At 34.6% G+C, this 23,178-nt stretch overlaps 2 protein-coding genes across 2 annotated transcripts; both read left to right on the top strand.

Moving 5' to 3' along the window:
• On the top strand, nt 2,435-7,696 carry LOC18592530 (auxin efflux carrier component 6). The gene is made up of 7 exons (XM_007019321.2): nt 2,435-2,941; nt 3,588-4,210; nt 5,350-5,551; nt 5,924-6,009; nt 6,260-6,417; nt 6,549-6,625; nt 6,792-7,696. The coding sequence occupies exons 1-7, from the start codon at nt 2,511-2,513 to the stop codon at nt 6,856-6,858; spliced, it is 1,644 nt and encodes a 547-aa protein (XP_007019383.2). The 5' UTR covers nt 2,435-2,510; the 3' UTR covers nt 6,859-7,696.
• Nucleotides 16,612-20,300, top strand: LOC18592532 (alcohol dehydrogenase class-P). Its single transcript, XM_018126330.1, has 10 exons — nt 16,612-16,889; nt 17,631-17,767; nt 18,146-18,192; nt 18,408-18,733; nt 18,843-18,925; nt 19,020-19,095; nt 19,204-19,265; nt 19,557-19,652; nt 19,736-19,897; nt 20,012-20,300. The coding sequence occupies exons 1-10, from the start codon at nt 16,856-16,858 to the stop codon at nt 20,126-20,128; spliced, it is 1,140 nt and encodes a 379-aa protein (XP_017981819.1). The 5' UTR covers nt 16,612-16,855; the 3' UTR covers nt 20,129-20,300.

Raw genomic sequence — 23,178 nt, 5'->3', positions numbered from 1 at the left:
GTACAGCCCTACAGAGAGCTAATTAAGACAATTAGCAATAGGGCAAATATAATATATGACCTTTTTCAATTTTTAATGGCAAACTTTACATATGTGATGAGGCCCTGTCAGCTTCATGCTTTAACTTGAAACTTGAAACGTTTGATCTTCTTACCCTTCAATGATCAAACCCCACATCTTAATTTGTTCCCCTACTTTTTTTTTTTAACCTTCATTTAATACTTTTGGTTTTTAACCAGATACAATAACCATTAAAATTTGAGGGTTCGTCTTGAAGATATATAATACATAAAAAAAATAAAAACACAACGTCAAATGCAAAATTTACTCTCCATAAGCTTTCTTCTTTAAAATTAAATCCTACATATAATAATTGTCTACTTCTCTGTGTTCCTGCTGAATTTTCTAATACAGTATGCCTAATGGAATTTAGATTTGGAAGGCAGCAAAGTTACTTATCTCCATTTCATCAATGTCGCTAAGCCTAAACCTCAAAAAGCAAGAGCGGGAAGCATTCATGCTTGAAGCAGTGAGGGTCTTGGTCGCCTTTTAAATTCTATATCTGCTAGTATTGCCATCACCAACGATAGCTTCTGATTCTTTGATTGCAACCCATGCATGGAGGGTGGGGGCCCCTTTTCCCTAGGGTACGGGATTAGTTTCAATTAAACAAAACAAAAAAAAAAAAAAGAAGAATTCACACTGACCAATTGCATTTTTATTTTTTTTTAAATAAAGTTGGAGAAGGTGGTGCCATGATACTACTTAATTATATTATTGATCTCATTATATTATAGTGAATTAATTATATGTGAATAAATTTAAAAGTTTGAGAATCTTTAATGAGTAAATAAATTTTTTAATAATTAATAAAGTTATGAGTGCAAGTTACAACATCACTGAATATATATACTATATTTAAAAAAATGCTATTACGGTCTCAATTTTAAAACAAACTCACAAGATAAATATAATAGTTAAACTGTCAGTGATGCATAATTGTAATTAGTGAGTGATAGAACTTGTTTCAGTTTGTGAAAATTAATGTTTAAGGATCGATTCCTATTTTGCTTCAATTTACGAAGACAACGAAAGGTTCCACTAGGTTAGCATTGAGTTAGATGGTGTCTCCAATTCCATATATAAGACTATATATTGAAGAAGGGCTCCTAGCTAGGGCTAGGGCCTAGGCCCCAGGGGTATCATATTGAATTCCTAGTACTTTAACATGGATCAAACATGTTCCACTGGCCAAAATATAAAAAATAAAAAGAAAAGAAAAGAAAAGAAAACACCCTAACATGCAGGTTTCCGATTTCTTTGACATATTATTAAAGGCAGAATGATCAGCTTTGAAGAAGGCTGTTGGGTCTGAATCATGCTGGATGGTCCATGCCGGCAGGCCCCCAGCCAATCTTGTGATCCCCCTCATTGATCCATCACCAAACCCCTCTGTGAATTCCTGAATAATTTGCACTGTACCATATACGTACAAAAAGACCATGAAAAGCCTCGTGTTTCACTCTCTTTTCCTTGTCCATTGTATCATGTCACTTGACTTGAATGTTACATCTCCATTCAAAGCTTTGTGTGGTTAATGGTTTTTGCTTTTTACTTTTTTATCTTTTATAAATAGTAAAAAAATTGAAATTTTAGTGCTGATTAATTAGCAGATTGCATTCCCCTTCTTTTTAAAAACATGAGAAAATAAATTTTATTATTTGTTTTTTTACTCCTAAGATGCAATTATCATTTGGATTAAAAGAATCTTGTTATTCTGTACATCATTTTCAAAGTTATTTTAATTTTATAAACGGAGCTAAAGGGTTGTTTAACTTTAAAGCACTTTATGGTCATTGTATAGAATTTTAAATTTGAAGGGCTTCTTTTTTCATGTCTATTTGCCAAGCTTTTCAAAGTAATATGAATCCGAAAATTTAGTAATTTGAATATAATGATTAACATTCCCAACAAACCTAGTAAGTGTGGGAGTGATGAGCACAGTGTTCAAATAAGATGGCAATATCATGGGAAGGTTACCTTATTTTTCCAAGTGCACTCCATGATTGTGGCTCGTATTGGCAAACAGTCAACACTGCATATAGCAAAATCAAGCACGACTGGAAATAGCAAATCGCAATTACCATAATAACCCCCAAACATCGAGATGAGCAGCAGTAGAAGAATCTCCAGAATTGCCACGTTGAAAATGAAAAAGTAATTAGCAAACGATATGTACCAGTGTCATTAAACCCATACATCCGAATTTATATATTTCTATCTATCTATCTATGTGAACCACTACTAAAAAGCTAATCATTAGCTTACCAACCGTAATTCCCGCTGACTATAGTGCCCTCCCATTCTCAAAGTAAATTAGCAACTTTTCTAGGGCCAAAATGGTCCATAAATCCTTTATATAATCACCCTCTGGCCATGTCAATTTTCACCTCCATGAAAACTACTCCCCCATAAAAGAAAAAACAAAAAAACTCAAAAAGAGAGAAAAGATGATAACAGCAGGTGATTTTTACAAGGTGATGTGTGCAATGGTTCCATTGTATTTCGCAATGTTGGTCGCGTACGGGTCAGTGAAATGGTGGCGGATATTCAGCCCAGAGCAATGCTCTGGGATCAACAGATTCGTGGCCGTTTTCGCTGTGCCGGTCTTGTCTTTCCATTTCATAGCTCAGAACAACCCTTACCAAATGGACACCAAGTTCATCCTGGCTGACACTCTGTCCAAGGTCTTGGTCCTTGTCTTGCTCTCAGGTTGGGCCATCTTCTTCCCCGGAGGATCCCTGGATTGGCTCATCACCCTCTTCTCTGTTGCTACTTTGCCCAACACTCTTGTCATGGGCATCCCTTTGCTTAATGCTATGTATGGAGATTTCACTCAAAGCCTCATGGTGCAACTCGTTGTTCTTCAATGCATCATATGGTATATATTGCAATCTTCATCATCTTAATTTATTACTGATGTTTTCTTCCTCCTTCATTTACTATATTTCTTCTCATTTCTCTTTTTAAAAGACAAAAAGGTCTGTAGCTATCATGTTGCACGTTGGTAATGCTTAGTTAGCTGTAGTCTTTTTGTCTCTACCGCTACACCTTTAGTAGAAATAAAGCTGAAAAGGTTCAACAAAGAAACACACAGAAAATACATGCATTAAAGCCTCCCTTCGAAGGTAGCTTAATTTGTTCCATAGTTCAACATCAATGATTTATTTTAAAGGAAAATGATAAAAAGTCAAACTGTAATAATCTAAATAGTATTCAAATAAGGCACATAGTTTCTTTCCTATAAAATTGTACTACACATTTACATGTAATATTATTATTATTATTATTATTTTCAATTTCTCTCTTCAAATTTTGGATTATTTACCATTATCTTAAAATAAAAAAAAAATATTTATTTTTACAATTAGATAAAAGTTGACCGTAGAAAACTAGGAAGAGGTTTTCTATGCACAAGGACTGCCGAAGATAGCAAGAACAGCAAAAAATAAAATAAACCTTATATTGGATATAATCAAAATTAATTCACAAAACAGGAAGCACCTTACGGCGTCGTTTCAGTGCAGGTACACTCTGTTGCTCTTCCTCTTCGAATACAGAGCAGCAACTCTCTTAATCAAAATCCAATTCCCCGGCCCCACTGCTGCCACCATTTCCAAATTCGAGCTCGACAACGACGTCATCTCATTGGACGGCCGTGATCCTCTCCGTACAGAATCCGAGACCGACATCAACGGCCGTATCCGTGTCCGCATCAGGCGGTCCACGTCATCAGCCCCGGACTCAGCTCTATCATCCTCCATATGCCTCACCCCTAGAGCATCCAACCTCTCCAACGCCGAAATCTTTTCCGTTAATACGCCGGGCGGACCAAATAATAACGAAATTGTTTTCTGTAACGGCGATTTGGGGTTCGGTTACCGTGCCGTTAGCCCGCGTTTGTCGGGGTACGCTTCGTCGGATGCTTACTCCTTGCAGCCGACGCCGAGGGCTTCGAATTTTAATGAGATGGATGTGATTACGACGACGACGACGACGGGGAATACACCAATATGGATGAGGTCTCCAGTGGCGGGTGGGAAAGTTTCCAGGCAGCCGTCTCCGGTGGTTCCTGCGATGAAAATGGTTTGGGAGTGTCAAGGTGGTGGTGGTGGGAGTGATAACAGGCAGGGATTCAAAGACGTTGGTGGTAAGTGCATGCGAAAACTTAAGATGGTCTTTGGTTGTTAATCTTTATCTTGCTATTATTTTGTTTCCTATTTTAATTTAAAAACGTAAATTTAGATACTTCTTCCTCCGTCTATTTTTTTTTGTATAAATTTTTTTATGCTCTAAAATAATGTCTTTTTTTTTTAAATCTTAATCTTAAAATTTTATATTTATATTTATATTATATTTCATGATTTTGTCAAAAGAATTTAATTTTGATTAATTTTTAAAATATCATAAGGCTAGATAGTTTTTTTTTTATATAAAAAATAAGATTTCAAGAATAGGTAACCCATCAAAGAGAAAAGCAGATTTTACAGGAATGCATGTACGTTTTGTCTCTTATTATAAAACTCTAAAAAATGTTGAGGAACGTGTCTGTCAGATTCTTTCTGTTTTTTTTTCTTTTTTTTTGTTAAATGTTTGGGTTTGGGGTTGATTCTCATATAACTAAATTAACTAACCATTATGAAGCACTGACAGTTAAAAATGAAGGGGAAATTTTTGGTGGCAGAGTGAGTCCATTCCCATGGAGACTAATAATCTCTTCAATATGGCAGTGTCCTGCATTTTAAAGATGTCCATAAACATTCCTTTAGATCTTATGAAAAATTTGCTATTTCCATTAATTGAAGGATTTAAACTTTAATTAATGGCAAGGATGTTCTTAAAAAATTGTAGTGTCTATAAGACAAGTTGTACCCCACCCAGCACTATGCTCAAAAAGAAGAAAGGTAATTAGAATAATCTTAAATTTTAATCCATAACTTTTTGTTTAAGTCAGATCCTTACTTGATAGATATCATCATTACCTTGCAGCACGTGTGTAATGATAAGAGGGAGGACAGCATGATTTTCTAGTTGATATTATGACGAATCAATACAATAATGCAATAGTAATCTTACACCATAGCATGGTCAACCCATTTCTCTTATTGTGATTTATCTTGCATAATTTAGAGGTTGACTGTTTGTTAATGAGCAATTTGTTATTGTGTATAGGAGTTTTTTTTTTTGACAATTTTAAGTTAATTAATGGTTTATTTTATATGCGTATATGTTAAAACAAAATTAATTAGAATCACTGATGTTGGGTTTTCATGAATTAATATTTTGTAGAGAAGGAAATTAGCTTTCGAGACAACACCAAAATAACAGTAGCAGAGGTTGCAGATGGGAAGGAAGCAGTGAGCAAACAAGAAATGCCAAATGCCTTGGTCATGCTAAGACTCATACTAATTGTGGTCGGAAGGAAGCTCTCTCGCAATCCAAATACCTACTCAAGTATCTTAGGCCTTCTTTGGTCTCTCATCTCCTTCAAGTGAGTTTATTATAGGACCTTGGCCATCCACATATTTCCTAAGTAACCCATTTTGAGACATTGATTTCTTGGCCCATGTTTAACTTAGAAACTTAGTCTTTTCTATTAAAAAAAGTCAGTTTTCATTTAGTGGATTCTGCCCCTTCAATAAAGGGTTAGAATTTGCGGTTCAAATCGCTCAACCTTGTCATCCTCCTACTTCCCTCTTTCTGTCTTTGTTGAGTAGGTACTAAAATAAAGCACAGAGGATTTAGTTTTATTGGAAAAAAAAATAAAAAAACATAATGAAGTCCTTGTTGATCTAAGCTAAATAAGTTGTTCCAGGACTTCAAGGCAGCTAAAAACTCTAATTTAATCTCATTGATTGTGCAGGTGGAATGTAGGGATGCCAAGTTTGGTGAAATACTCAATAAAAATAATTTCGGATGCAGGCCTTGGGATGGCAATGTTCAGTTTAGGTACACTTCGCTTTTCTTCTTTTCACTCACCTGCTTTTGGTGTAAAATCATGTATATAGAAAGCTACACACACATGGATTCCCTGGAGGATCTTTAATTATTACAAATACTACTACTAAACATTGCAGCATTAATGTCTCTCGTGTTACTCGCACATGACTTTTTGGACCACAATTGTACTTTCATCTTTGCAAAATTTAGAAATTTCCATCCAAAAATATCCCAGATGATAATCAGACTGATACTGCAGGGTTATTCATGGCACTTCAGCCAAGGATTATTGCTTGTGGCACAAAAAGAGCAACAATGGGGATGGTGATCCGTTTCCTTAGTGGTCCTGTAATAATGTCCACCGCATCGATTGCCATGGGATTGAGAGGACCAAAGCTTCATGCTGCCATAGTACAGGTACTGCAAGTCTATAATCCTCAATATATATATATATATATATAAAATCCAACCAGATTGGATTTGTGTTATTACATGTTATGGTTATTTATTAGGCTTTGATTAAATCATTAGTTGAAACTTAATCTCAGGCTGCACTTCCCCAAGGGATTGTACCGTTCGTTTTTGCCAGGGAATACGGGTTGCATCCTGACATATTGAGTACAGGGTGAGTTAAAATCACAAGTAGTCCGCATCGGTTAATTTTTTTTTTGTTGGTATTCTTTGATGTCTCATTTCTCAAAGACCTTTCAATCTGCTATGTTTCTGTTTTTTGCGCATAGGATGTTGACATGACATGATTAACAACACATTGTGCACTTATATTCTTGCAGGGTTATCTTTGGCATGTTGGTGTCATTGCCTGTAACACTAGTGTATTACATACTTTTAGGCATATGAAGAAAGGAAGAACACTCTCAATAAAGAAAATGGAGAATCCAAAGCATCATGTGCCTAGTAGCTTGTGACCAAGAGTGTGATGTACCCATAAAGCATAAGCTGCCGGGTGCGTTATATATGCTCTGGTTCTAGCCCCTGATAGAAAATGTCATTAGCCAGATCAAAGTTATTTTCTATATATCCTTATAAAATGGTCTAGAGTCAAAAAGGAGATTGAACTGAAAAATTATGAGGAATCTCCAAAGGGAAAACAATAGGGTCATCTTAGAATGTTACAGGATCTTGATATATTAGGTTTTTACATGCCCTGGAATTGTTGCCCCTAGTACATAGAGTAGTGGTAGCCGAAAGGAAAAATGATTATTATCATGACTTATGATTAAGGTAGGAGACTATATTTTTCTTGTTGGGGGTGGGTAAAAAGATGCTGCAACCAAGCGTGTTTGACTCAAGAAAAAGGAAGGAAAAGCGAAAGAAGAAAAAGGCAAAATCATATCAGTTCCCTACTTTTTGTTTTTTCACTATCATTTTAATGTTTGGAGCTATAATCACTATAGTCACTACCATGTAGCAGTTGTTTCTTTCTTCTTTTTCGAAACATGTCATGTATGAAACAAATTAAAGACCAAAATTGAAGCTTGCAAACAAGAGGGGAAGCATTGCTTGTTCCTTTGTTTGCCCATATCCCAAAAGTGAGGAGGCATTTGGATTGGATGGGCACCCAAAAACTCCATCATCCAAAGCGTTGAAAGTAAAGAATGGGGGATTCTTCTGACCAAAGTCTGAAACCATAATAATTTGGTTTGCATATTATGTATCGATCAGCCCGTGAATTGGACTTTTATTTGTATCATAAATGATCCGACCATGAAATCTCTCAGTCACAGATATCAACATCCTCCATCCCTGAAAAATATAAATATTTAAGCAACAATTGTTTTAACCTTGGGGAAGATACTGCAGTTCCTATAAAGAAAAAATAATTAGGAGGTCCCTAAAACTAGCCAAACTTCTGAATAGATGATCAATCCAAAAAGACACCATGCTTATCATTTCCAATTTTATTGTTTTTCATCTACATTAATCGTCCTACGCAGGGATGGAGCCCCTGGTTTTCCCAAAATTGTAGTGTGCCCCCTCAGTTTCCTTTCAAGTTTTCTTTCTCTTTCTTATTTGGCCTCCCTTGGTTTTAGTAAATTTCGTACTCAACCTTTAACTTTTCCAATTTCTTTTTTTTTATGTGTGCTTTTTCTATTTTACAAAACTAAGCCAGTTTTCATGGGATAATTTTTTGGTTTTTAAGATACTAGTTAATGAAAGAATTTGACTCCATGATCTTATCCTCCTTGATTGTACGCTATAATCATTGACTAATTAGGCTATATCCATTGACTAATTTCTAATCCCATAGTTTGTGGTATAACTAATACCTTACTTTAGGCTTTATTTTGGGCAAGAATACATGGTAAATATTTCCTTTCCTTTTGTATTAACACGACAACCTGTATTTAAGCGCCACATGCTTCATCAATAAGGATTCAAGCAAGAATATTCAAATTCTTCATGGGATCAGAGCAGAGGTTGCAAACAACCTAAGCTGTATTTTAATGGCTAATAGGAGTGAGGAAGGAGCAGACAAGAGTAATGAAAGTTTGGTATTGACTACAGTTGGGGGTGCGCCGAACAACACTATAGTTGATACCAATCACCCTACTATTTGCACTCCTTTGATCATCCTAGTCTAATTTTTGTCACACATCCCTTAAGTGAAATCAGGATAACTATTTCACTTGGAGACGTAATTTTCTGAATGCGCTCCAATCCAAGAATGAACTAGGGTTCGTGGATGGGTCAATCCCAATGCCAGAAGTCAATTCTCCTGAATTTCAAGATTGGGTGTAGTGTAATGCAATGGTGCTGTCTTGGTTAATCAACTTTGTTTCCAAAGAACTACAAGGAGAAGCCGTACATGCAGAAACTGCCAGTGAGGTATGGACTGACCTTAAAGAAAGGTTTACACAAGGAATTGCTCTTAAAGTTTATGAACTCAAATGAGCAATTGCACTGTTGCAACAAGAAACTGTTTCAATTTGTACTTATTACAAAAAATTAAAATCGTTATGGAGTGAAATTCAAATATTTCAACCTTTATTAGTTTGTAGTTGTGAAAAGTGTAATTGTAGTGTAGCCAAAAAAATGCAAAAAATGCACAAGGAAGAAAAGCTATTCAACTTTTTGATGGATGACAACTATAGGACCGTGCATTCTCAAATTCTCAACATTGAACCTCTACCATGCATCGGGAGTGCCTATGCGATTGTGGCACAAGAAGAAAAGCAAGGTGCCATTGCAACAACTCAAGTTGAGATGCCGGAAGTAGCAACCTTAATGACCAAGAACCAAACTGTCAGTGGAATAAGATGAAATGGCATTGACGAATGGATTGATCGATGCAACGATTGACAACCCGAGGGAGAAGGGTCACGCTCCCGATGCTTCTATTGTGATAAAACGGGTCATACTCAAAAATCGTGGGTTACCCATCGGATTAGCAATGAAGATTGAAGCCCAAAGGAAAACAAGGCTAATCGCGTGACGATTGAATGGTGAAAACTTCGGTCGAAGGCGTTAGGGCAAAAACCCTTGCCTTTGTAACTACGACAGAGCCGAATTTGGCTCATATTGACGGGTCGGCAACTCCTTCACCCATTCATGGGCTAACCCAAGCCCAAGTGCAACAACTAATAAGCCTTTTGAGCTTGCAGTTTAATCAACCCAATTTTGTTACTGGGCCAATAGCAAATATGGTTTCCAATGCTAATTTTTTTGGTAATTCTCTTGAAAATAGGGATAACTCATGGGTAATTGATATTGGGGCCACAGACCATAGTACTTATTAAGTCAACAGCCTATCAGATATGGTTAAAAATCCTAAAATACCATCAAATCAAATTTCGAATGGTGATATTGTACCATTACGTGCCTTGGGTCGAGTGAATCTTGGGTAAAATTTAACTTTGAAACAAGTTCTTGGAGTACTTGGTTTGTTTTTTAATTTATTGTCTATGAGCAAAATAACCTGTGACTTAAATTGCCTTTTGATCTTTGGATTTGATTTTTGTGTAATAAAATACTTACTCTCGAAGAAGTCGATTGGAGTGGGTAGAGTGCGAAACAAATTGTATTATTTAGAGCCAACGAGGGCATGCAAAGCCTTTTTGACTAAGAGCAAAGATACTATAACTCTATGGCATCATTGATTAGGACATATTGCCTTGAATTGCTTTTCAATGATTCCAAACTTGGTTGTTACTTGGAAGGACGATTTTCTCTGTGATGCTTGTTGAGGTGCAAAACAAACTAGATTGCCTTTCCCAAATTATAAGGATAAAAGTTTGCATGCTTTTGATTTAAAATTTCTGTGATATTTAGATTCCTTATCACACCGCATCTTTTTTAGGATCGTAATATTTTCTCTTAATTGTTAATGGTTACAGTCGAGCAATATGGATTTTTCTTATGAAACATAAATTAAAAAAAAAAGGATCTTTTGCTTTATTTCTTCGAATAGGTTAAGACACAATTTAATGCACGAGTCAAAATATTGCAAACAGATAACGACTAGGAATTCGATCATGAGGATTTGGAGAATCATTATTTTGAGTATGGGAAGGAGAGACAAACCAGCTACACAAACACATCCCAACAAAATGGAGTGGTAGAGCGGAAGCATCATCATCTTTTAGAAGTGTCTTGTGCACTTTGATTTCAAGCTAGTCTCCCTATCACATTTTGGGGTGAATGTGTACTCACAGTAAACTATCTAATCAACTGCATGCCACTTTTAGTCATAAAAAACTAGATTCCATATGAAAAATTGTTCAGCAAATCTCTATCATATGATCATCTTAGAACTTTTGGATGTTTTCGTTATGGGCACATCAACAAACCACGAGATAAGTGTTCTCCTTGTAGCAGACCAGGTGTCTTTGTTGGGTACCTTTCTAGACAAAAGGGCTATCGCACATACGACCTTGAAAGTAAAAAGATATATGTCTCTCGAGATGTGTAATTTTGGAAAGAAAATTTTCCCTTTGCCAAGGCAAGTAAGGAAATTAATTATGTAAGTGCAGAAAAGGTACACCAGAACGTACAAATTAGTTCTCCTAGTCCATTTGATAAGCCACATGGACATCTAGGATTGGAAGGTACTACACAGTAGGTACCACAAGTCTATACGCAACAAGTCCAAGAGTTTGCACTAGTGTAGAATACGGATATTGCATCGATACATGCGTAAGAAAAGTCAACATCTTCAAGTGAAGAAGACAACCAACCTACAAAATATCCTCCTTTAATTAAACCAAGAATCGAAATTGAAGAACAACACAATGTACTTCCTGCCAAACAACAACCATAATTTTCGAAAACTATCTTTGGTTACAATTATACTTTACCCCCCTTGATTGCTCTTACTTCACACTCCACACCTCCTTCGGCCAAGCCTACGATACATCCTTTATCACATAATATCTCTTATTCTAAATTTTATAGAGTTCACAATGTGTTCCTAGCAACTATGTCTACTATTGATGAGCCCAAATCATTTTTTTTCAACTAGTAAAATTGCAACAGAATGTGATGCTATGACTAAAGAGATATCAGTATTGGAAGCAAATGACACCTAAATTCTCACATCTTTGCCTCTAAGAAAGCGAGCCATAGATTATAAATAGGTATATAAAACCAAATATATCCCAAATGGATCAGTGGATAATTATAAAGTGTAATTAGTTGCCAAAGAATATACTCAAATTGAAAGGATCGACTTTCATGAAACTTTTGCCCCAGTTGCAAAATTAGTCACTGTGCACTATTTTTTGGCAATTGCTTGAGTGTGTCATTGGGAGTTGTACCAGTTGGATGTTAATAATTCATTTTTACATGGGGACTTGGAAGAAGAAGTCTATATGAAGATACTTCAAGGTTTTGCTAGAAAGGGGGAGCAACAAGTATGCCGTCTCAAGAAATCTTTTTATGGACTTCATCAAGCATCACGAAATTGGTATCAAAAGTTCACTAATTCTTTACTGGCTGTTTGTTTCACACAATCTCATGCCGACCATTCTATGTTTACATACTTTGCCAAAGAATCATATGTTGCAGATAATATATGTTGATGACATCATAGTGACAGGGAATGACACACATTCAAAATTTGTCACCTCAAAACTCACTTGAATCGAGAATTTTTCATCAAAGACTTGGACAAGCTAAAATATTTTATGGGAATTGAGATAGCACAATCACCATTTGACATTATCTTAAGCCAAAGGAAATACATGCTCGACATATTAGCAAATAATGGACTTATTGGATGCAAACCCACGACATCACCCATGGATCAATAGATCCAGTTAGATCCTGATGCAAGCCCACTTTGTTAAGATCCAGGGCAATACAAGAGGTTGATAGATAGATTGTTATAGCTCACCATCATTTGACCTAACATCAACTTTGTTGTCCATGTGTTAAGTTCGTTTTTGCATTGTCCGCATTAGACGCATTTCAATGTAGCATTACGTGTACTACGATACTTGAAAAGAGCACTAGGTCAAGGTTTACTACTTCCTAGTCATAACTAATTGGCACTTCAAGCTTATGGTGATGCAAACTAGGCAGGCTGTCCAATAACACGGAGATCAGCTACTGGATATATTATTTTCATTGGTTCATCACCCATTTCATGGCGATCCAAGAAACAATTAGTAGTTTCTTGATCATCTGTTGAAGTTGAACATAGAGCCATGACCACTATAGCAAGTGAGATTGTGTGGCTTCTTCGGTTACTAGCAGATCTGCAAATTTCTCATCCAACACCAGTTTCACTATTTTGTGATAATCAGACAACTATTCATATTGCAGTAAATTCGGTTTTTCATGAATGCACCGAGCATATTGAAATAGATTGTCACCTTATCAGACAACACATCCAGTCAAAGATTCTTGTTCCAAGATCAATTTCAACACAATTTCAATTGGCAGGTGTTTTCACCAAGGCACTTGGACGAAATCAACTTCATGATTTGTTGGTCAAGTTGGGCATTACTAATTCGCATGCTCCAAATTGAAAGGGAGTAATGAAGGAAATTTGATTCCATGATCTTGTTCTCCTTGGTTGTAGGCTATAATCATTAACTAATTAGGCTATAACCATTGACAAATTTCTAAACCCTTAATTTGTTGTATAACTAATGTCTTACTTTGGGTAGGAATTCATTGTAAATATCTCCTTATAGGTTGTATTAGCACTACAACCTGTATTTAAGCACTATGTGCTTCATCAATAAGGATTCAGGCAAAAATATTCAAATTCTTCACTAGTTGATATTTTTCTCCAATCTTTTTAATTTCATTTATAACAACATTTAATATGTATAATGAAAACATGAAAGTTTTTTTGTTCACAAAATTGTTGTTATTGTAGCTTATTTACTTTAAAAAAGAATTAACAAATAATTTGATAATAGTATGCAATTTTTCTTTCTAATGGACTTGCAAAACTAAGCTGAGTAGCAAATAGACCTTTTGCTTGGTTTTAGTTATAGATCCCCTCTTCGGCCTAGGGTTAAGGCTTTTAAGAGTTGTGTTCTTTACATACCTAGTTTTTTTTCCCAATGTTTTAATGTTTATTATATTTTCTTAATAAAAGTGACTCTTCCTTTTCAAGGAAAAAAAATTGACCTTTTTGAGTTAAAGTTCTGACTCGATCCCCTTGTTAGGTAGAAAAAGAGACTTTTAGTGTGGTTTAAGTAAGAAAGATTCCCTATATTTTAATTAGTTATAATGTGCTTACAATATTTGTTTTGTAAAAAAGATATAGGAAGGTCTTCTCATTGTAAAGTAATTGCAAGGAGCAAAAGGAATATTATTCCTTTCTCTCACGGAGGGAAAGTAACTTTCCCTCCGTGAAGGTTAAGTTATAATTTTTTTCCCAAATTGTCCTCACCATAATTTGACCATCTCTATTCTTTTTCTTCCAAAAACAATTTTCATATCAATGGCTATAACCTTCTTTTTTTTGTCACCGAACTTGAGCTTGTACAAAATAGTGGTTTTACCAACAACATCAAGACCCACCATCAAAATAAGTATTTCCTTCATGGCAAAAAGTCAACTAAAGAGCTTTGTAAATGTCAACTTCATCTTTATTCTTCTCTTTCTAGCTCAAAGCACTTTAAGGTGTGCTTGGAAAGAGGATATGATCTTTTTACTTGGTAAGACCATAGCTTATTGAGTTTTTTTTTGCTTTGACAGGAGCAAAACAAAGTAAATCAATAAAAAGGAAAAACCTAGCAACAATTCGCTTCAAAACCTTTCTTTTTTTATTTGGTATTTTCATTTTTTTTCTTATATTTTTATTCATCATTTTAAAAAACAATTTTATATTTTTTTACTTTAATCAATTTTTATAAAAGATATGAAAACTTAAAAATTTATATTAAAAAGAATGTAAGTATTCAATTTTATATTTTCATATATAAGGATAATTTTGTAAATTTACACTACATTCCTAGTAAAATGTTTTTAAACCGAACACTATAATGTAATCTTTTTAGCAATCACATTCTCTACAATTATCACTTTTCCATATTATACTAAATGCTACAAAGTTATTTACTTAGTAATTATATTTCTAGCAATTACATTCCAACGATCATATTCCCAACAAAATACCAAATGCCACCATAAGTTCAAAACACTTGTTACATTTTAACCCGTCCAACTATGCAACACACCAATTTCGATCTTAATATATCTCATGGGAGTCCCAAGTCAATGAAAAGACAAGCATATTAGATGGAATATAATATCACTTCCGACGAAGTTATATTTCTAGCTTAAAAGACAAGCATATTAGATGGAAGAAAGTAATTAGTTATAAGCTCAAGATTAATCAAATTTGTCATTAATATGGGATTTGTGACACTTACTGCTACCTAAAATTTTGTATTCAAATTTAAAGGGCTATTCCTATCCAGTACCGCCCCAAATGTTAATTAAAGATAAAACAAATATATAAAGAGTGGAGAATTGGAATGAAAATTATTTGTGGTTTGGGGAAAGGAGAGAGAAGATAGACTTGATGACGAGTGAAAGATTGCAGGACCTAAAATGTAGAAGAGTGGATACATGGTTGGGCATCCTGTCCTGCTACAGTGTTGGGTATCAACAAAATCTTTCCATGTTCTGGGAATTTAATGCATAATATTAGAGCAAGCCTTTCCATAGGCTTAGTTTCTGCTACAATGCCAAAGTATTAAGTATGTGACTTTCTTCCATCTATTACCTCTTCTTCTTGTGCTTCAACATTTGGATTTAATTACTCAAATTTCTCTTCTTTATTTCTTCCCCTTTACATATATACATAAGTTATGAAATGGGAATGAACTACTATCTCTCAAAGTTTATAAACAAGATAAGAAAAATGTCTTCCCTGTAACTCTATTGGGCCTTTTAGCCCTTTTGATTTCTATCCATTATAGGAACAAAGAAGAACCCATTGTACCAATATAACTGAACAGTAACCCCCTGCACCGACTAGGTTTTACCCGATAGGAAAACCAAAAGTGCTATGAAAATAAACACATATTTTGTCTCTGATTAAATCAAGGAAAATTGTTATTCCTCTTTAAAAGGGTTTAGGGTAAAAGTTTTTGAATCCCCTTTTCTCGTTAGAATTTTATCGTTCAAGTGAAGCTCAATGTAGTATGCGTTTTTTTTTGTGCATTCCATATTATATTTCAATTCTACTGTTCTACTTTAAATAAACCAAATAATGTAGGAAATAGATGCATAATGCACCGAAAAGGTCAATTCCATGTTACTTAATTACTGTGCTTATCTTTGATATTCAAAAAGAAAAACAGTGCATTAATTTAAAATCAGATAAGTACATCATACTGTATTAATTTGAAAATTATGCCTTCTCATCTCTTGCATTTTTTTTCTTTTCTTTCTTGGTGACTTTTTGGCACCACATTGGCTCTTCGGTGGGCCATAGGAAAATATGCAAAACCACCCTAGTTCTAATAAATAAAAAAATAGATAAAAAATCAAATTAACTACTAATTTAGTAACTTTTTAAATTAAAATCATGTAATTTTTAAAAACTTAAATTGTTGATGCTTATTAACTTAAAATTTTATATAAATTTTAGTAGTTACGTTCATGGTTTGAAACGAAAATGAGATATCATAAAAAGTAGTTTATTTGGAAAAAGATGATTGCTCAATTAATTTATAGTAATAACTATAAAAAATAAATTATTAATTTACAACTTAGATGTTATTTTAAGCTAAACAATAAAAATCTTGGCTTCATTTGATAAAAAGTGTAACCCAAAAGAAAGGGGAAGAAAGAAAACAATGAGCTTAAAGTGGATCAACGAAAGTATGAAACCGTTAGGAACAACGAATTAGAATGGCACGTCGTATAGGTTGCATTAAAAGCACAAATTGAACCCCACGTTTGACATGTTCTTGCATAAAGAACAACAATAGTCAAATCAAGTATAAAGAGTAAGATTTGAATTTCTTTTTTTTAATTATATATAAAAAAAAACAATAATCAAATCAAAGGCTACGTGGCTGTTCCCAGAGGCGCCCATGGTAACGCCAAAAGAATGCTACACAGCGGCCAAAACCAAAACCATGACACTGCTCCCACAAAAACCAGACACAGGATTACCCCAAAAGACAACTTTGACAAATTTTGTACGCTTTGCCAAATCTATTGATTTGAACTCAAATGGGTATTCTCGTACATTCAATTTCTTCCACAACAACTGTTCATCCTTTTTTTTTCCTATAAATATAGAGCTAGTCAAGGTGTCTCTCATCCTACTACAGAAAGAAAAAACCTATAAAACAGATCAAGCGATCTGATAAAGAAAATCTTTAGCTTTGTCATAAGCGATCGTCAGAGGAAAACAGCCATGACTACTGCTGGTCAGGTCATACGTTGCAAAGGTGATCAATTGTCTGTCTGATACTAATACAGTTGTTTCTAGTTATATGATCAATGTTCTTTGTTGGGTTTCTTTTTTTTTTTGTTTTTCTTCTGGGGTTTGGTCTTGCATTTGTTCTGTTTGTTTTGTGGTTTTGATGCTTAGGATATTAAAATTTTTTATTTTGTCATTTCGTTTTTGAAGTGCCTATAGCTTATTTTTAGATTCCAAGCTGTCCCAGTCCGGTTACTACGTTTTCTTTTCTTATTTTATTTCTTATCAGTTGAGGGAATGAGTGAGGATGTTTGTTTCTTGTTTGTGCATGGCTTGGTCCTTGATTAACTCAAAAGTTTCAGTTCGTATATTTTTATGAATTTAATATCTTTTCTTACCCTCTCTGTCTGCTGCCTTACCCTGTATTTTCAGTTGAAGATTTTGGCTTTTCCTGGTTATTCTTATGACTTTTAATAATTATATCATCTAAAGAAAAATACTTGCGACTTTCTGATTATTTATGAGGTGATGATTCCGTTGAAGGGATGAAAAGACAATCTAAGATAAAGAAATCCTTTTGCGTATAAACAACGCTATGATATAGTATTTGCATGTACTTATATTGAGCGTTATGGTACTAGTTTGGTGAGAATTCTTCTTTGAGTCTTGTACCATGATCTGTGTTCAGTATAGCTCTTATATTTAGTTCCTGATTGATTGATTGTTTGGGGATTATTCTGCTAATTCGGTGGATGTGGTCTAATTGCAGCTGCCGTGGCATGGGAGTCAGGGAAGCCACTGTCGATAGAAGATGTGGAAGTGGCACCACCACAGAAGGATGAAGTCCGTATTAAGATACTCTTCACTTCTTTATGTCACACGGATGTCTACTTCTGGGATGCTAAGGTTACGCTTCTCCTTTGGTTTCTGCTTGTTTTTGGCGATTGGTCCTATATATCTAATTGCTGAAAAGTAAAACTTGATAGCTTTTGTTAGGAAAAAGAATTTCCATCTGAAAATTTTTGACAAAGCAATATGTAATTGAATGATCTGCAAATCTGTAACATCCCTGATTATTTCAAAAATATTGGTCTTGTGTTGATGTTTAGCCAAATTTCTTTTCCTCTTCATTGGCTTTGACCACTGCTGAATTTTGGAAAAGGATGGTTTTTCCTGATTCATTGTTTCTTTTGATTTCTTCCTCTGAGACTAAGCATTTCTTAGAGCTGAATCTCTAATTTCATTCTCCACATTATCATTGACAATATTTTTCTCTTTTCGCAGGGACAAGATCCTCTGTTTCCTCGCATACTTGGTCATGAAGCTGGAGGGTATGTAGATGGCTACATGCTTAATGTAGTTTCAAGATTCTAGAGTGTCGACAAATATGACCTCGAAATTTGCATTAAAGAAACATTCATAATCAAAAAAGCACTCATAATTTTCTGAAATAACATTCATATACATATACCCATAATTTTCTTTTGCTATTTATTAACCAAATTCTCATGTATTAATTATTTTCTTTGAACTTGCTGGTCCTTAGGATTGTGGAGAGTGTTGGTGAGGGTGTGACTGATCTCCAACCAGGTGATCATGTTCTCCCCATCTTTACTGGAGAATGCAAGGAGTGTCGCCACTGCTTGTCAGAAGAAAGTAACATGTGTGATCTCCTTAGAATCAACACCGATAGGGGTACAATGATTCATGATGGAAAATCTAGATTTTCCATCAATGGGAAGCCTATCTACCACTTTCTTGGCACCTCAACTTTTAGCGAATACACTGTTGTCCATGTTGGCCAGGTTGCCAAGATTAATCCATCTGCTCCACTCGATAAAGTGTGTGTTTTAAGTTGCGGAATTTCCACAGGTTTGAGACTTAGGGACAACTCTAGATTTTTTCAACTTTTGTCTGGATATATGATATTAATGACACTGAGAAATTTCTTGTTTAACTAATTTCATTTCTGTGCTTGTAGGTTTTGGCGCCACTGTGAATGTTGCTAAACCCAAAAATGGTCAGTCTGTTGCAGTTTTTGGACTGGGTGCTGTTGGCCTAGCTGTGAGTTATTTTTGTTGCCTTTTATGTATTTTTTCTGGCAACTAGAAAACTGTTGGACTGGTTTATACTTATTCTTCTTTGATGAAATATTTAGGCTGCAGAAGGAGCAAGAGTTTCTGGTGCTTCTAGGATCATTGGTGTTGATTTGAACCCCAACAGATTTGAAGAAGGTAGCATTACGGTAGTTGTATTTACATAAATGCATTCAAAGATTTGTTATATTCCTGGTTAAGCAAAAGTTACAAATTGACCATGTTTCTTCTTATTCCTGCTGGCAGCTAAGAAGTTTGGTGTTACAGAGTTTGTGAATCCAAAAGATCACAACAAACCTGTTCAAGAGGTTGGTTCCAGCTTGAAAAATTTTCTATTCTGTATACGGTTCTTTTAGTTTCAAATGGTATTAACATTTCTGATCCTAAAGCTCAAAATATCATCTGGGATTCTGACATGACTACATAATTACTGGGATCACCTTACATAAAACCTGCATTATATAATTGACTTGTTTAGTATCCTGATTTGTGAAGGACATCCCTATGGCAATTGGCTAGTTGATTATGGAAGGATTAATGCTACAATGTACTAGCGACTTTTGTTCTTCAGAGATTAACATATTGCATCTAATAATTAGGTAATTGCTGAGATGACTGGAGGAGGAGTTGATCGCAGTGTCGAATGTACGGGGAGCATCCAGGCCATGATTTCTGCATTTGAATGTGTCCACGATGTAATTTGCTTCCCAACCTTCTCTTCATAAATGGAGATTATATTTTTTAACAGTCTTTTTTAGCTGAAATCTGTTGTTTTCAGGGTTGGGGTGTCGCTGTGCTTGTCGGTGTGCCAAACAAAGATGATGCATTCAAAACTCATCCAATGAATCTACTGAATGAGAGGACTCTCAAGGGTACTTTCTTTGGCAACTACAAGCCTCGGTCTCATATTCCAGGCGTTGTTGAAAAATATATGAACAATGTGAGTTTGTACTCCTGTTTAAAGAATTCTTTCTGGTACATTTTCTTACTTGAATATCTATCTTTTTCTCCTGTTTCCCACAAACAATAACGTTGCCATCTCTTGATGTTGCAGGAACTTGAACTGGATAAATTCATCACTCACTCTGTCCCTTTCTCTGAGATCAACAAGGCATTTGAATACATGCTCCGGGGCGAGGGTCTGAGATGCATGATTCGCATGGATGCTTAGGGAACGGCTGGATTGACCTGTGGATGAAGAGCACTAGCTTCTTTATTTTGAAAGTTCTGTCTATTCTGCTGTCTTTCAGTTACCATGACTTACATTTTGTGCAGAGCAAATAAACAATCTGTGCTACATGGTTTGCAGTTTATGAAAGTACATTTTTCCTGTTTTGTCTTTACTTCTTTCTGCATTGTGATTGTTTTGTGCTCAACTTGCTCTATGTTATCGCCATAGCTATGCTTGTTTCCCTCAGTTGCAAGGTTTAATGGTATATGGTCATAAAGTAAACAGAGTTATAAAACCCAAGTCGGGAAGATGAAAGATAAATGTTTGAGTTAAGTTTAATTTCTCTTAACCATTTAACCAAGCCAAGTATACAAGATGAGATAGGGTAGGAAATACAACCAAAGAAGCAAATATGGTGGTGGCAGGCGACCAAAACTTTAGTGGATTCTGCTATTTTTCTTTCCACTCGGCTTTTGTTATTCCCATTTCTACTTTCAGCATTGGTAGCATCTGATTTATTCGTTGAACTAGAGCTCGAGCCCACCATTCTTAAGTAATATGATACGGCTCAATTTTAAGCTTCTTAAATGTACTACCATTGATATCTAAGATCAGTTAACTTGATTGGTAGAGATGCCAGCCGCTATGCTTAATTTTTACTCTGTATTTGATTTTCTATTTCTTTTTTTATTATTATTATTTTATTCCTTTTTGCAAACAAAAAAAAAGGTCAAAGCATCAATAAAAAAAGTCTTAAATTTTCAGAAATAACGCTAATTGAAAATGTAAATTAAATTAGCCAATAAAATTCCTTCACGAATTGGGACTGAATTAATAACATTTAACCCTCCCCCCCCCCCCAAAAAAAAAAAACAAGACATTAAAAATATTAGAAAAAAATTCTTAAACAATTTAAAAAATTCAAATAAATTTTTGTTCTTTTATTACATTCAATCAAGCTCTTATACTTTTATTTTGGGTCAAATAGAATCTTATAAAATAATGATTGACTAATTGTCATTAGTTCAAATATCACCTATCATTTCATGCTTACATGGCATTAACATGGCAATGACATAGAGAGTGAAAATACCATGTGAATATATCATTATGCCAAATTATCATCCAGTATGTCATGTCAATACATATGATATAAAATGACAAGTGATGTTTCAATTAATAACAATTAGTTAATCGTTAGTTATTAGGGTTCATTTGCCTCGAAATAAAAATATAAAGACCTAATTGAATTTAATAAAAAAATAAAAATTTATTTAAATATTCTTAAATAATTTATGAGCTATTTTATATATTATGCCAAAAATGAAACATCAGAGAAGGAAGGGTTATCTTGATCATTTGACCTGGTTAATTATTGAACTGTGAATTGCAATACTACTCATAATTGATTGACAAAATTTTGACATACTATCAACCAAAGTGGAATAAATGTAACTTTGGAGATCATATGCGGAAATTTACACCTTTTTCTAACGAAATCATAAGATTTTTGGACTTTTGAAGGTTGTAACGAAAGTTTAATTTGGGCCTCCAATGGCTCAGGTGGCATTTGGGATTTGACTTACTAAATTCTTATTTAGACATGTTAACGTGCTTGATGGGCTGCAGGTGAATTGCTCAATAGACTCAAACCATTTTCGATAAAATTATTCAAGAAGTTCGTTTATTATAATGTTTGGTTCAATTTAATCACTCTACAAAAAACATGTTTAATTTAGTACTTGTATTGTGCTATTTTGTGTAATTTGATCTTTATTAGTAACTCTTTCTAAATTTGTTGTTAGACATTGACGTGACCTTGACGGATCAAATGGTGTTGAAGTGGTGCTGATGTGATACTAACATGTAAGAAATAAAAAAAAATACCTTAGCAGTCCCTATACTTTTATTTTGAAAATTGTTTCAATTTAATTCCTCTAATATTTTCCTTTCAAAATTACCCTTTACAAAACTGACGTCAGCATTAACATGGTGCTGACATGGTTTGACATGCTAATGTAGCAGTGCCACATGGCATTGACATGCTAACGTGGATATGCCATGTGGCATCTCTCTTTCAACACCCATCCAGGTCATGCCACATGGCATGTCCAGAGGGTGACATGTGACATGATAAAAGAGCGACATGTGGCATGTCAAGAGGGCACTTCGTGTCTCTTCCTTGTTTTCTCTAAAAATATTATGTAAATGTTGAGTTTCAAACCTAAAACCTCATGCAAGCACAACAAGCTTTTTACCACCAACTCTAAGCCCTTATATTTGATTATATATTGCTTTTCTTTCCTTTTATTCTTTTTTATTTTTCTTATTTTCTTTTTTTTTTCTTTCTCTCTCTTCTCTCACATTTTCCCTTAAAGATAGGTCGTTAGTCACCAAACCTCGTCGCTGACCATAGATCACTAGACGTCAATCAATGGCCGAAGGTCATCGATCACGATCATCGGATGCAGGTTGTCGATCACCGATCTTTAAAAGATATGGTAAAAGGAGAGAAAGAACAAAAAAAAAAAAGAAAGAAAAAGAGGAAAAGAAAGAAAAAAATAAGAAGGAATAAGAAGGAAGAAAAAAAAACAAACAAAATCAATATATAATCAAAAGTAAAGGCTTAGAGGTGGTGGTAAGGAGCTTGTTATGCTTGCATAAGGTCTTGAGTTCAAAACTTAGTAAGCCCATAATAGTTGTTGGAATGACCAAATTGAAGTAATTTTCAAAATCAAGTAATTAAATTGTTACGATTTTGAATAGAGAAATTCAATTGAAGAAAGTGTATGAGTACATGGATTGTTGAGGTATTTTGACCAAAAAAATAGTTAAGCGATTAACTTATTCTTAACCCACCCATTTTTTTCTTTCTTCTCTCTTTTTACCGTATTCTTTATTCTCTTTATTTTTTTTTCTCCTTAACGACATTATTGTTGGTGGCCCATCGTCCTTCTCTCTTTTTCTTTTTTCTTCTTCTTCCTTAATTTCTTTTTCTTCCTCCTTAGCTATCGAGACCCCAAAAACTCAAAATCCCAACCTCCAAAAAA

Source organism: Theobroma cacao, chromosome 8, assembly GCF_000208745.1.
Source record: "Theobroma cacao cultivar B97-61/B2 chromosome 8, Criollo_cocoa_genome_V2, whole genome shotgun sequence".
In the NCBI taxonomy this organism is placed as follows: Eukaryota; Viridiplantae; Streptophyta; class Magnoliopsida; order Malvales; family Malvaceae; genus Theobroma; species Theobroma cacao.
Note: the sequence above shows the minus strand (reverse complement) of the source record. Positions and strands in the feature narration are given on the sequence as shown.